Source organism: Columba livia, chromosome 2 (genome assembly GCF_036013475.1).
Source record: "Columba livia isolate bColLiv1 breed racing homer chromosome 2, bColLiv1.pat.W.v2, whole genome shotgun sequence".
Lineage (NCBI taxonomy): Eukaryota > Metazoa > Chordata > Aves > Columbiformes > Columbidae > Columba > Columba livia.
In genome coordinates this window covers 63,491,875-63,507,183 of record NC_088603.1, presented here as the reverse complement: position 1 = coordinate 63,507,183, position 15,309 = coordinate 63,491,875, and the positions used below count along the sequence as shown (strand labels likewise).

Here is a 15,309-nt window from a genome sequence, read left to right as displayed (position 1 = left end):
CCAGCTAGGATATTTTTAAAATCAGCTGAATTTTTTAATAATTTAAAAATTTTACTATTTTCTCACATGAAGTAGTTTATGCCAAAAATCTATCAGCAAGGCAAAACCACTATAGCCACAGGGGAAAAGTCTCAAAGCCATTAACTCTTGTTTCCCTTCAGCTCCTTTCTAGAATTTGATAGAATTGTACATGTTTGTCTGGCTGGTGGTGTTTTTTTTTTTTTTTTCAATTACTGATTGCCTACAATTGCTCTAGTTGCATATGAATAGAGATACATATGAACTAGACCACATCTGTATCATCTATCATGCTTATGACACTCAGAAAATTACCTCCTACAGCTAGGATAAACTCAGTTCAGTTGGGATCAAGATAAGCAACAGACTTGTATTCAAAGGACTGTCATGGAAGAGTCAGTATTCTGATAAAGGGAGAAGGTCCTCTGGGGACCAGAAGCTGTGAGAGAAGTGCATACAGAACCGTGTTCTTGCATAGAGAGGCAGCGACCAGCAATTATACACAGGGGAGACAACAGCTCAGCTTCCTCTACTGAGCGCATACGGCTTAGAGGTTTTCCTTAAGGAAGCATCTTGACTCCCAGATCTCTCCTTCAAATAGGCAATAGATGATTTCAATAAATACAAAACGTATGCACACGAACTTACCCCTTACAGGTCTGCTCAACTATTAACATCCCCCAGCCTTACAGCCCAAATGCCCAGGAATTCATTTTCAACAGACTTCTGAAGTAGTTACCTATAATTTGCTTCCACGCAACATGTGTTTACTTTGCAAAATCAAATTCATGCTTAGAACTCAGAGCAAAACACAGAGGACCCATGGAAAAAAATAGATGTGTACATTATAGAGAAAAAATGGAAAACAGTTCTACAAATAAGAAATTACAATGGTCTACTTTGTGTACTGCTTGCTTAAAGCTACATGAACATTATAACCAATGCTCTTTTTATTGTTACTGCCTGTGTCAAGAGAAGAAGAAATAAACATAGTTTACTGCTAGAAGAATAAAGGCAGGGCCGTAAATACTTATCATGCACCACAGATGATGATCTTTCTTATAACCCAGTAATACAAAAAAGGCCAAGTATTCCTCAAACCCACTTTTCATTTCTAGAGCAATTTGGAGGTTTACCATTGCTGATTATGATCTCAAGTTGAAGGCATGCTGGAGGACAGGAGGAGACTACAACAGTTTCGCTAAAACCTGGTCAGGAATGGGAGAACAAAGTAGAATTTGTCAACTCAACTGCGGTGTTCAAGGCACCCAGTTTTCACTGCCTCTGCTGTAAAACACTTCAATCAAAACTATTCTTTTGGTCGATGAAGTTGTGAATAGTGCAATTCCCCATTTGAGGATTTTGTTAGCAACTGGCTGAGCGAATTCCCACTCACAATAACAGCTGTGAACCCTGCTGAGGGCATCTGTTGGGTAGTTAATACTTATTGGGAAGTATCTTGCTTTAAGTGTGTTTTGTTTACAAAAAGAATTCCTATGCTTTCTAATGCAGTGTTAAAGATATTGTGACTCCTGTTTGTTTACACATAATGTTTGATCCATGTTGTCTTTGTTGACTCATACTGATTTTCCTCCCTACAGGGGGCTACCATATTGAAGGGCTTTTTTTGACTGCCTTCAAGTTTCAATTGAATTATAATGATAACAGCCCAGATACAGAAAGATTATTAAATGAAATGTTATAAGAGACTCCTGGCCCAATTATTTTCTTTCTAGCCAGCAAAAATAAGGAGAAACTCCACAAAAGCTAAAATTCAAATGGATGTCAGAGTAAGCAGGACATACAAGAACAGCTTCTGCAGCAGCAGTGAAAGCACAACAGCCACCTCTCCTCCTGCGGCTGTCACTTTTTTAAGGAGTATTGTCTGTCCACATACTCTGCACTAAATTCCTTTGCCCTGTCGGGGCTGTTGGAGCCACATTAATACCTCTGGACACATGAAGGGATGTGAGTGTGAAAAAGGTGCAAGTCTCTTTCAAGTTATCTTGCTAATGTAAAACCCAGGAATACAAAGCTCTGCAGAAGCGGGAAAAGAGGTCATATTGGAGTATCTTTGTTAACAGCACATCTCCAAAGCCTCTAAGGAAGTCTATACTGTCATTTATACCATAAGCCCTCCCCCAGGCCTGACTCACCATCATTCCCATGGTGAATATGCAAATAAAGATGGATCAAGCATGAACAGCCTCAGCCTTCAGTGATGAAGGAACCCTCTGGTGTAGGCTATATGAGCAAGGCAGAGGTGCACATCAGTGTAGGGATGCAGGATGATCCCAGGAATGCAGAAGATCTGAAGTCAGTTCTTCAAATAATCTGAATGCCTTGAGACAGCAATAAGTTTGTAGAGGAGTATGGAAACTACATGACTTAGGTTTACTCTCTAACATGATCAGATTGGCCTAAGTAAGAGCAATATGTAGGGAAATCATCTCCTCTTTGTTTACAGAAGTTGATCCCTGTGACTCACAGCCGTTTAACTACATATGCGAATATTAATATTTTTGCTTAACTACCTGCAGTACTGATGTCCACTCCAAAAAGGTTCCCAACTGCAGAGCTTCCTCTTGCAGACATGTTTTAAAAGGAGACTGAAAAATATTCATGCTCGCACCCTCTTGTGGACACAGGGTAGGAGGACATTTATCATACAGTTTGGCTCAAGTGGATGCTGCTCATCAAGGTAACATGCACTTCCTACGTATGTACAAAAACAATGGCATATCTTTGGATAACCACTCAGAACTTCTAGGAAAAAAACAGGAGATATCAAACAGCTGAATTCTGATGGTATGTTTCAGCAAGCTCAGTTTGAACATAGAAGCGCTGTTCTAAACACTTGCATTCATGGAAAAGTGCTATAGATTAAATGTTAAGTATGCAAGGATTTAATTTTGGCTTTCATCTGCAAACTAATACCTTGTGTAGTAAAATGTTTTCCAGCAGTTACATGAACACAAAAGTTTAGAGTAGCATCGAAGAAACCAATATAGTAATTACCAGTAATCTTTTTTTTTGCAGGATCTCTCCTTTTCCTTGTGTTCTCCCATCAAACTACATATGAAATCTAGCAGATGTTTGGCTCACATGATTATTAAACATGGTCCAAATAGGTCAATACTGTTATGAATAATACTTCGGTAAATATATGCTTTCTGTTCACATCTAGCCTCCCTGTCATATCCCAATTCTGAAATTGTTTTCCAAATATATTTTCAAAGAGACATGATTATCATTTCAGAATACATCTCTGACATAGCAGCTCACAAAAGTAAACATTTATTTAATACTGGATAAAAGTAAGGGCCTTCTGGGTGTAACTTGCAGATCCAAGGCCTAAATGTGTGTTTATGTAAGGTGATACGGTGCTCCAGACTTACTCCTGACATACACTGATGTGAAATGACAACAGAATGAGATTCTTACAAAATAATTTATTCACCTTCACACCAGACATGTTACCATTCTAATCTGTTTTAAGAGCCAGGGATTGTGATGGTACTTAGCTTACTTTGTACTGAAATCCAACATACATTAAAGCTTTCTACTGAAATAAGTCATATTACAACACTTAAATTCTGCACTTATATTGTTATCTGTAAACCATAGTGATACAGTAGCGCTACCCCTTTACAGGGCTGCGGCTGAGTGATATGAAAGAACAGAAAACAGACTTTCCCAGCGTATGTGACTTTGCAGTGACCAAACCTAAAAACCAAGGTAAGTCACCTGCATCAGACTTCCACAGCCTTCAAAATAAAGTACTAGCTGAAACCAGATCTTTGCTGTATATTGAAAATACTCCAAGAAAGCAGGCACTCTAGAGAATCAACTCCACTTTTGAAAGGCTTATATCTGTGCATAGATCTATACATTTGCTATCACACTAACCTCACAGTTTTAATGCTGAGGATTCATATATGTACACTATAAATTCTGTACACATGGATACTATGATATCTCATACAGCTGTATTATGGTAACACGATCACTTTCATACTGCTAGTTTAATTTATCTTTTTTTTTTTTTCTCCTAAATTTCTGCCTAATGTCAATGATGTGATGTATAGCTGAAGAATGACCAATGCTAAGCTGTTGCTTATCTGCTGAATTTTATGCATATGGTTGCAAGCTCACAATGTATAAGACAAAAAGGTCTGAAGAAAACATCATTTTAGAACAACTGCACACTTGTGACTTCTCCTAACCGATCCAAAGTAATTGCCACTTATGGAAGAAAAAAATAAAATTAAAGCAAATCAGCAACAAAAATATCACAGGACTAAACTAAAAATATAAACCAAGAGTGTCTTGCCAAAACCACAGAAAATGAAGAAAGGCTTCTGCTAGTATGCAAGAACAGTGACATCTTGTGGGGGTTTCATGGAAGGGAGTTTACAGAGGGACAGAGCAAACTAGTCTGCAACGTTGCATAATTCAAAGAAACTACTTCAGTCGTTTATTTAATATATATACCATTAATAATATTTGGTAGAAATTAGGCTTTATTGCTTTTATAATGAGGAATGAAAAAAATTTAAAAAAAGCAGATAAATAGCTAGTAAGAAAAACTTTCGAAACAAAAATTAATGGAATGGAGTCCAAATAGCTCTGCAGCAGTTTCCTCTGCTCTCCCAGGAAGTAGTTATATTTATCACTTAGATATTACTCATCCAATATAATAATGGCATAAGGACGAAGTTATAAGAGACTAAACAAGGAATTATGTTGTAAAGGCATACAGTAAAACATGAAAATGACATCCATATTAAGTGTTTTTTAAAAACACACAAATATTTAATAAAGCATGGATAATTATGCTGTTCCTTTCCATTGATTAAGAGATGATGCCAAATTTGTTATACGTACTTCTTGAGAAAGCAAAGTTATAACATAACGGAAAACTAAAATCATATATCCTACTTTCCAGTACAGTATGCAAATTTGGACCCTTCAGATTGTACCAGAGTACATGAGTTTCTGGAACAACTCTTCAACCACTGTAAAGTGTCACAACTCAGCCAAAATACTCAACTCTGACAGTTTACAACAAGGAAAAATGTTCTGATTTTTTTTTTTTTTTTTTTTTAAAACAAGTCTGCACCAAAACTAAGTTATAAAAACATAACATTTACAACTTGGAAGATGACAGATTTTCCTACCATAATGTTCATGTGATCATCTTATTTTCTTTTACCTGAGTAACCTAAGTAAACAGATTACAAGGCAATTTAAACATATCAGCTAATACACGGTTTACTGGACTTCTCATATATAGAAATGTACTTTGACATTATTCGCAGTTTTACAATACAAAATGAATAAGAATTTTAAAACATTTACTGAGCAGCCATGTCTTTGATATCTGTACAGATCAATAGGTGCAGTGGAATTATGTACAGAATTCATAATTTAATTTTTAAACAGCTTTTGTGCAACCTGACTGTAATGTGCATTTAAAGAACTGCTGTCAACATCACAGATCTGTAATTTACTGATGCCAGAAATGGAAAGTACAGAATAGGACAACAGCTCCTAAAGTAATACTGTGCTATGCCGATATCTGTACATAATTCAAATAGTGCATATTACTCAATGTCTGATGAGGAATAACAGCTGCTAATACAGACACGGGCATTTACAGGCATCAGGTTTGTTACAGTAAGTATGGAGGAGTGAACTTTTCCATATATAAAGGAATGGACTTGAATTAGAAAGTTATGTAATAATTAAAGAAGGGAAGCAATGTATTATAATAAATAACAAAGTTTCAATCAACTTGCAGAAGATTAGTACAATAGGAAAAAAACCTTTACAGTACCAAAAAATCCTTTACAGTAGCAATGAAACCATTCAGAAACCATTCAGAAACCATTCAGAAACATTGTCAAATCAAAGGAAATCCAGTTTTATTTTATAATCATAGCAACTGAAAGTAAAAAAAAAAAAAATCAACATGAAGAAAATTTATTCTCTCTGATAGTCTTGTGTTAGTGTACTTGTGTTTTTGTACCTGTCAGATGTTTACTCTTTTTGTGCTCTACTCACTCTATCACTTTTTTTTTTTTTTTAAATTTCTACAGTCCAACATAAACACCAAAGCACAGTGTATGTGCAATTTGCAGAGTGGTATGAATGAAAAACCACAGGTATATAATTACTTTTACGAGGTAAGCTTGGAATAACTGGGAGGAGAAAATTTGCGCTTCAAGTACTTGAGAATGTAAAGTGGAAGACAGCTTACAACAGTGATTGCTGACACTTTCCACAGGAAGGTCACAGTTGTGATAAAGGCAACATCTGGGGAAACAAAACGGGAAAATAAGTTATGGCAGCCGGTAACATGGAAACTAGAATTTCCATACTGCAAAGTCAATAAAACTCTCTTAATTGTTAGCTTATTATATTGTTCCAGACCTTGCAAAATTAAAAAAAAAAAAAAAAGCAACAAAACAGCAGAAAGTTAATCTCAACATTTTGTTTTTGCCAACTATATTATCTAGACAGGAACTCAGAGTTCCTTTATGGTCCTTACACTGTTTTACAGCACAAAGTAATTTTAGGGGAAACAGAATCTTAGTTTAAAAGCAAGACTTCCTCATACTAAAAAGTTAAGCCACCTTATTTTTCTACTAGTAAGAACCATTTTTACTCACTATAATAGAAGTTCCCAACCAGAAATCCTGCTACCATTTTGCATCTTCAGCTTATCCTGATTATTACTCAGATTATTTTTTTCTGAAGCAGTCACAACAACTAGACTGAATGATTCTTAAAACATTAGAGATTAAATTAAAGGCCAAAAATTTAAAAGGAAAACAATGTAGTGATATTGCTTCAAGGTGCACTGAAAGGCCATTTTTTGTGACAAACATTAACAATGGTGACACTACACTTGCTGCTGAAATTTTTAGACCATATTTGTGATGGTCAGATCATACTTAATTATCATGGAAAGATCCCAGAACACAGGTAACCTGAATAAATGTTTTTTCTTGCCTTTTCCCCCATTATTTACAGATGTGTATATTACATATTTTCCTGTTCTTTAATTATTTTTTAAATACTTAATTGAAAACTTCAAGAAAAGTTAAACTTTACCTACCTAAGAAAGCTCCAAAAGACACTCTGCCTATACCTGTTTCACAAAGAGGGAGAATGAAAATGAAAGGATAGATCTACAGACAATATGAAAGTTATGTGAAAAAAACACCCCAACAAACAGGTTAGCTACACAAAAAGCAATGAAAAGATGTTAGTAGCATTAACTGGAATATTATTGCCTTTCATACAACAATGAGAACATTTTAAACAACAATTTAACCAAACTGATTTGAAAATACAGAGATTTCATATTTGGTCATGTTTGAAGGTTGTAAGTAGGTAGGCAGCTTTCTTATAAAGTATAATTTACTGTATAAACAACTTGATCAGAACTGTTTCAATGTGAATGAAAATTCAATTCAGAAAATGAAGTAAAGAAATGCTTTACTGCTCCAACTTTACTCATTAAAATACTTTGCATATTAGATTTCAACGTATAAACTTACTATATGGTTTTAGGCTAAGCCTGCTTAAACATACTAAAAGCCTATGTAACATATTGTAGAGCCATGTCTAATAAGGTCATTGTGTGCAATTAGCTCAGAAACCTGAGAATTTATTTACTTCCATGAGTCAGAGCTGTAAAGCAGTACCAAACATTTTTGTCTTTCTAATTTGAGTGCCATGTCATACTTGTGATATAATTTCTTTAGGAAGAGATGATGCTTGTAAGTAACATCATTGAAAGAAACAGTTTATTTGCAGATGAAGTCAAGCACGACTGGACTGGATTGTTTTCCCTGATACATGGCAGCTGATATATACCTTGAACTGTAAACCATCACTTAGTTTTATACTACATGACACGCACAAAAAAAAGGGTCTTTCCCCCCAGTTACAATGTGAGAGACTAAACAGGAGTAAAGCGTTAAGCAGAAGTGAGACTAACTGAAATGCATTTTTTCAGACTAACTAATGAATAAAATACATCTTTACGGAAGCTCATGAAATGTCAGCCTTTTCCGTACTCTTAAAGATGAAAAATACGGAAGTTCACAGGCTACAGGAAACTGTGCAACCATTGATGTACTCAGATGCTGAACTTGTAAAGCAAATAAAAGAGGATAGTAAAGCACTCGCCTTCACAGAAAGGTTTGCAGGAAACAAGGTCCCTGCAGTTTTTACACATCTGTGAACACCACCTAAAGGTGCTTCTCACTGAGCAGCACCTACAGAGGATGGAAGGACTGGCTGTCAGCAATACTAAAGACTTACAAAGGTGAAACAGCAAGTTTTGCTTTATGATGTCCCTGGGAGTTTGGACAGAAGACCCAATACCTGTATCTGTTCTTGCTTGTTCCTTCCCTGTGTAAGCTAGCTGTGGAGATTCAGGAATTAATCCAATAATCTCTATCAAAGAGTCTGTGTATCAGTGTCAGAGAAAAGAAAAAAGTATTCTAGCAAACCTGAAATAATGTACAAGTACCAAGCCCAGCAGTGTTGTTTCTTCATTAAAGTTAGGCTCCTGAGAAATTTGGGAAGTAACAGAACACCTTGGACAGGCAGTGAAACATTTACTGATTTACTGAACACTTGGGACATGAGAGAGTGAAAGCAGAGCTATGAGACTCCTAGAAACTACCATATAACATTTAATTCTGCTATGACAAGTGACAATTGAAGAAGGGCAACTCCTTACTCATGAGCTCTTGGAAAACAGAGAGACTGCGATAGAAGTTTTTACTGAAGTATAATTTGATATAAGAGGAAACATGTATTATTTTAATGTTCAGATCCTTGACTGTTAAGATCTGCAATTAAAACCTGTTTTTTCATGTTGTGAACAATTAGAACCTTAAGAAACAGTGTGGCATACTGCAATTTAGAGCAAAGCAAAGCTTAATGTAACTATGAAACAATGATTCTTATGTAAAGTATCTGTACTAATAGCCTTCTGCCTCACCCTCTCTAGCAGTACTTCAGCTCTTTCAAGCTCATGGCTTAGATCTAATGAGGTGCACTTGGCCCGGCATAATTAATCATTCACCAGCTCAGTGAATGATCCTGATTTTTAGAAATCATATCTATTTCAATAGTGCAAAACTCAAAGTCAATTTAAGGTATGCAGTTCGGACTGTCAATATTAGATCAAGGATGGGAAAAGCACGCGCAGTTTGAGTAAAATTTATCAGCTAGTTAAATCATACTAACAAAGGTTGTTCAAATTCTACGAGAAAAGGATAAGAAAATATTTAAAACCAACATAAATTAAACCTGATTTCAACTCAGTCATTTCTTACGGAGAGAGCTGTATTTCACAAAGCATAACACCACCTATACTTAACCCCCCCAAAAAAAGCGCACAGTTCTTTGCTAAAATACTTTTACTATTACTCACCAAAGTATTCATTTAGAAATGCAAGAGAGGCCACATAGCAGCCAAGACTGAGGAATTCAGCCACCACCATTAACCAGTGCCATGTTCGTATGGTCAGTGCAACCATCAAGAGCTCAGTCAAGATGAGGGCAGTGAAAGAAATGGCAACGACATGTACAAATTCAGATTCAAAAAGCAGCAGGGCTCCATACATCAGAATACCACCTAGGAAAGGCACACAAAGTTAACACCACAACATGAAATTTCTCTGTACCAGTTTTTACAACTGCACACTGAACATTTGGTTGCTCACTATGAAAACCTGCTCAGTGTTATTTTTGTAAGGTAACAACACTGATCATTCTAAAAGAAGTGATAATTACTGTACTTTGTGCATGTGAAATTAAACAACCAAAGTAAAGCTGTCAAGAAACAAAACTATTAGAAAATTAAACATCTTTTAGTGCAATATATCTGATGAAGTGTTAATTAACCTCATTTTGTCAAGTGCTACAAATAAATGAGATATTGTTGAAAGTGTAATTACTTTTAACTGATTACATAATTCAGATTACTTCAACAGTACTTCTGTCATTTCATGAAAGAAAACTACTGTGTAAATATACGCAATGTGATAAGCACTCATTAACATTTTTCTGGATTAGGATTTAATTAAAAACATGTCCTTTTTTAGGTGACATGCATCAATACAAATACCAATCCATGCCATGTTTTGAATAGGCCTGGTGCACTACAGGAATATCGATTTACGAGATAAACGGAAAGCAATATATAAAACTGCTGAAGAAACGTTAAGCTTTGGGAATTCAATCTGCAGCTGAAAAACAATATTGCTAATAATAGACAAAAAATTCTCAGTTCAGAAAATCAGGACTTTCTCCTACCTTGGTAAATACTGATTAAAACCCAGATGAGGAAGGTCTTAAATGACAAAGATCTTCCCTAAGAGAAACAAGTGAGAGGACAATTACACACAACTTCAAAAAAAAAAAAAAAAATCTATTCAGTTCATATATTTTTCATAGCTAACCACTAGAGAGGCATTTTATAAGTAAAATAAGCAGCCTTTGAATTGATGCAGGTTAAAAAGGTTTACTTGTTTTTATGAGTCTTCATTGCAAACTTGTATAGAAATTGCACAAACTCGTAAGTTTGGAGGTAGGACAGTTAAGGCGTTTAACAGTAATGATACTTTACCTTGCAATGCTCCGGCTGGTTTTCAGAGGGATAATTAAAGTAAAATTAGTTTGATTTTAATTTAAAATATTTTTATGTCTGTTTTGCAAAAACGTAGCCTTCAAGAAAAATAGTATTTTGTACCTACTGATCTAAATGTTGAGCAAAACTAGTTACTAGTCACTTCTAAATGTTGGATAAACTATTTGCATTCATCGAATAAATACATGACTCCTGTAAGTTTTCAGCAAACAATTATTACCAAATACATTTTAAATCTTCTTGTGATTGTGAATGTTATAGATTGAAACATATGCATAAATCAAAGAATAAATGCTGTACATATGCATATGACTCTTCCATTCTGTGAGGGTACTAATGAAATACGTCAGAACTGCAGAGCTGAAAGGATGCACACTTAAAAAAGATAAAATGACAAACAAAGCAGTTATTTTGGCACGAAGGAGGTGACCACTCGAGAACAGGGAAGAATCAGCACTTTACAAAGAAACGTGCTTCACTGTTATAGAAAGTGATGAGTTAACTCTATTAGTTCAGTGGAGGCTAAAACATATTATTGGGCAGACAGAGTTCATGGCAAGGTGCTAAAGACATTTTCATAATTCTGCATGTAGCCTAGAATGTTGGTGACACACTGAACATATCATACAAGCACAAAGTTATATATTTTTTCTCCTTTGAGTGCCTGCTCATTTTCCTTTGAGTACTGGACACTGCTTCTACCTTAAACCATAGCTCCCAATTAGTGAGATTTGTGAAATAAGAATGAGCTTGAGTTTTGGTTCATCTTTATGGAAATAGAAGGGGCAAGTCACTCCTGCTGCTCTAGGGTATGCTGCGCAATCCAAATCTTATAAATATATATATATTTTAGCTGTAATTCCAGAGGAGATACAGAAACTGTAATACCGGATCAATGTGTCGTTCAGGGTATGTGGCCACACCTGTCTCTCTGAACCTTGCTAATTTTTTCCTCTTCTTGCACTGGAGCAGGAGTCTGCCAATGACTTCTGCTGAACTATCTTATTATTTTTAAAATCTAAAAAGCATTTTCATCACTAACATATCCCAGAAAAGAAACCAACTCCTAGGAATTATAGTCCATGTCAACACATCTGAATAACACTAGCTGAATAGCATTGGTAGAGATTTGTATTTAGAGTCCATAATTTGAAAAATTATGTGCAGAAATATGTAGGCTTCATAGTGTCATGAATAAGGCAGCATGATCATAAATTGTTGTAATAAACACTCACAATAAGATTAGTTTCTAATAGTGAAGTCAAATGTGGTCTGTGTAAAGCACATAAATAACTTTTTGTACTGCTCATCCATAATAACTCCCTGATCATCTTCTGCACCACACAATGCACTGAACTGTACTCTCCAGTTTCTCCACATTCTTTTTTGTATTCTGAAGAGAATTATTTGGGTTCTACTTATTTACTATTCATAGGGGTGCGATAAAAACTGGGCAAACTTTTATTCAGCATCTCCAAGAACTGTCATTTAAGCCTAAACAAAAATTTAGCCTGTATTCATCTACCCATCCTGGGCAGTTTCAGAGCGCAGATTAACTTCTCTCTCTGGAAATAAGATGCTTCCAAGTTCCATCAACAGTTTTCCACAGGCAAGCTTACAACTGCTTGTAGCAGGTGTGAGGCCATGCTTTCTGGAGATTAATCATAGGCTGAAATCTCACAAAGAAACTTCTAAGATTCTGAAGAAGAGAAAGAAAGAACAAAGATCTCCAAGAGATGAAAAAAAAATTCTCCTAGACTAACATAACTATTAGCTAATTTAACAAAACTGAAAATACAAAGTTTGGACCTTTTTTGTCTACAGTCTACTTTTAAATTTTTAGATACATCTTGAACAAATCTACTATCCCTAAAAAGATGACCTGCTTCTGCCTTGGATCATAACTTTTCTAGCTGACAGCTTAAGATGGAGCAGAAGGATTTTTTAAAAACTTAGGGAAACTTATGAGTCTTGAGATTTGTTTCACTTTTGTGGGTAAAGAAATTATACACTTTTTTTGCTTGCATGTATGTGCAAACACACAGAAAGCTGTGTCTACAGCTGAGTCAGTTACAATATTTCAGTTATCAATATCTGTTATTTAAAGAAAGCCAGCTTTTGAAGAGGCCAGTAACAATTCCTGGGGGTTCAGGGAAAGAAAATATAAGGCAAACAAAAACTATAAATTAATCTGCCAGTTAAAAAGGAAAAAAGAAGCTATGAAACAGTAAGCATAAATAACTACAGATCAGAGATTCTGGGGCCATACTGAAAGCAACTTTTACATCAACATACCTTCATGTTTGAATTATTTCAGTCCAATCACTGGTAATTTAACAAATGTATTAATAAAATCAAGTGGAACATTTGGTACCATGTATTATTTTCATAGTACAAAATTCTACATTACGTTAGTTGTGCACCCATCTTGCATGGAATACACTAAGAAAGTGACTGTAAGAATTCCCAGTTTTGCACACCAGAAATTTCAGCATTTCTTCATATCTGAGCACTGAAGACATTCATACCTTTGTGAGATCCTTATAAAGTTCTGGATATAGCAGTGCCATTTCTGGCTTCACATCCTGATCCAATACTAGAGAGAAGACTGGAAACATAGTATATATGGTTGCATATCTAGGTGAAAGGAAAGCACATAAATTGACATTTTTGTATGATATCACAGAATCACAGAATGTAAGGGATTGGAAGGGACCTCAAAAGATCATCTAGTCCAATCCCCCTGCTGGAGCAGGAACACCCACATGAGGTTATACAGGAAGGTGTCCAGGCAGGTCTTGAATGCCTCCAGAGTAGGAGACTCCACAGCCTCCCCGGGCAGCCTATTCCAGCGTCCTGTCACCCTCACTGAGAAGAAGTTTCTTCTCAAATTCAAGTGGAACCTCTTGTGTTCCAGTTTGAACCCATTACCCCTTGTCCTATCATTGGTTGTCACCGAGAAGAGCCTGGCTCCATCCTTGTGACACTCACCCCTTATATATTTGTTAATGAGGTCACCCCTCAGTCTCTTATTTTCCAAGCTAAAGAGACCCAGCTCCCTCAGCCTTTCCTCATAAGGGAGATGCTCCACTCCCTTCATCAACTTTGTTGCCTTGTGCTGGACTCTCCTGCAGTTCCCTGTCCTCCTTGAACTGAGGGACCCAGAACTCAACACAATATTCCAGATGTGGTCTCACCAGGGCAGAGTAGAGGGGGAGGAAAACCCCTCTCGACCTACTAACCACCCCCTTTCTAATACACCCTAGGATGCCATTGGCCTTCTTGGCCACAAGAGCACAGCGTTGGCTCATGGTCATCCTGCTGTCCACCAGGACGCCCAAGCCCCTTTCCCCTACACTGTTCTCTAATAGGTCATTCCCCAACCTGTACTGGAACCTGGGCTTGTTCCTGCCCAGATGCAAGACTCTACACTTGCCTTTGTTATATGCCATTAAATTTTTCCCCACCCAACTCTCCAGCCTGTCCAGGTCTCACTGGATGGCAGCACAGCCTTCTGGCGTGTCAGCCACTCCTCCCAGCTTGGTGTCATCAGCAAACTTGCTGATAGGACACTCTATTCCCTCATCCAAGTCGCTGATGAATATATTGAATAGTACTGGTCCCAGTACTGACCCTTGGGGGACTCCACTAGATACAGACCTCCAACCGGACTCTGCCCCATTGACCACAACTCTCTGGCTTCTTCAGCCAGTTCGCAGTCCACCTCACTACCCAATCATCCAAACCACACTTCCTCATTTTAGCTGTGAGGATGCTGTGGGAGACTGTGCCAAATGCTTTACTGAAGTCAAGACAGACCACATCCACTGCTCTGCCATCATCTATCCACCTTGTTATGTCTTCATAAAAGGCTATGAGGTTGGTCAAGCATGACCTCCCCTTGGTGAAGCCATGCTGACTGCCCCTAATGACCCTCTTCTCCTTGATATGCCTTGAGATGGCACCAAGGATAAGTTGTTCCTTCACTTTCCCAGGGATGGAGGTGAGACTGACCGGTCTATAATTACCTGGGTCCTCCTTCTTGCCCTTTTTGAAGACTGGAGTGACATTTGCTTTCCTTCAGTCCTCAGGCACCTCTCCCATTTCCCAAGACTTGGCAAAGATGATGGAGAGTGGTCCAGCAATGACCTCAGCCAGCTCCTTCAGCACCCGTGGGTGCATCCCATCTGGACCCATGGATTTATGGATGTCCAGATTGCTTAACTGCTCCCTAACCCAGTCCTCATCAATCAAGGCAAACTCCTCCATTGTCCCGACTTCCTCTGGGGCCTCAGGGGTACAGGGCTCATCAGAACAGCCTCCGGCAGTGTAGACAGAGACAAACAAGACATTCAGTAACTCTACCTTCTCTGTATCTTGGGTCACCAGGGCACCCACCTCGTTCATCAGTGGGCCTGCATTGCCTCTCGTGTTAGTTTTATCTGCCACGTATTTGAAAAAGCTCTTTGTGTTGTCCTTGACCCCTCTCACTAGGTTAAATTCTAAGGAAGCTTTAGCTTTCCTAGTTGCCTCCCTACACCCTCTGACAACAGCCTTACATTCTTGCCAAGTGGTGAGCCCCTCCTTCCATGATCTGTAAACTCTCCTCTTCC

At 37.3% G+C, this 15,309-nt stretch overlaps 1 protein-coding gene across 13 annotated transcripts in view; it reads right to left on the bottom strand.

The window, feature by feature from the left end:
• Nucleotides 1-4,523: 4,523 nt before the first annotated feature.
• ATP9B (ATPase phospholipid transporting 9B (putative)) overlaps nt 4,524-15,309 on the bottom strand; it is a 164,539-nt gene continuing 153,753 nt past the window's right edge. For 9 of the 13 annotated variants that reach the window (XM_065052257.1, XM_065052248.1, XM_065052249.1 and 6 more), the window contains 5 exons: nt 13,225-13,333; nt 10,363-10,420; nt 9,479-9,682; nt 7,142-7,174; nt 5,279-6,336 (listed from right to left, as the gene is read on the bottom strand). In XM_065052257.1, the coding sequence (XP_064908329.1) occupies nt 6,200-6,336; nt 7,142-7,174; nt 9,479-9,682; nt 10,363-10,420; nt 13,225-13,333 (541 nt within the window). In that variant the 3' untranslated portion in view covers nt 5,279-6,199. Of the gene's footprint in view, nt 6,337-7,141; nt 7,175-9,478; nt 9,683-10,362; nt 10,421-13,224; nt 13,334-15,309 lie in introns of all 13 variants that reach the window. The other 4 variants (XM_065052250.1, XM_065052252.1, XM_065052260.1 and 1 more) reach the window with 1 other exon arrangement.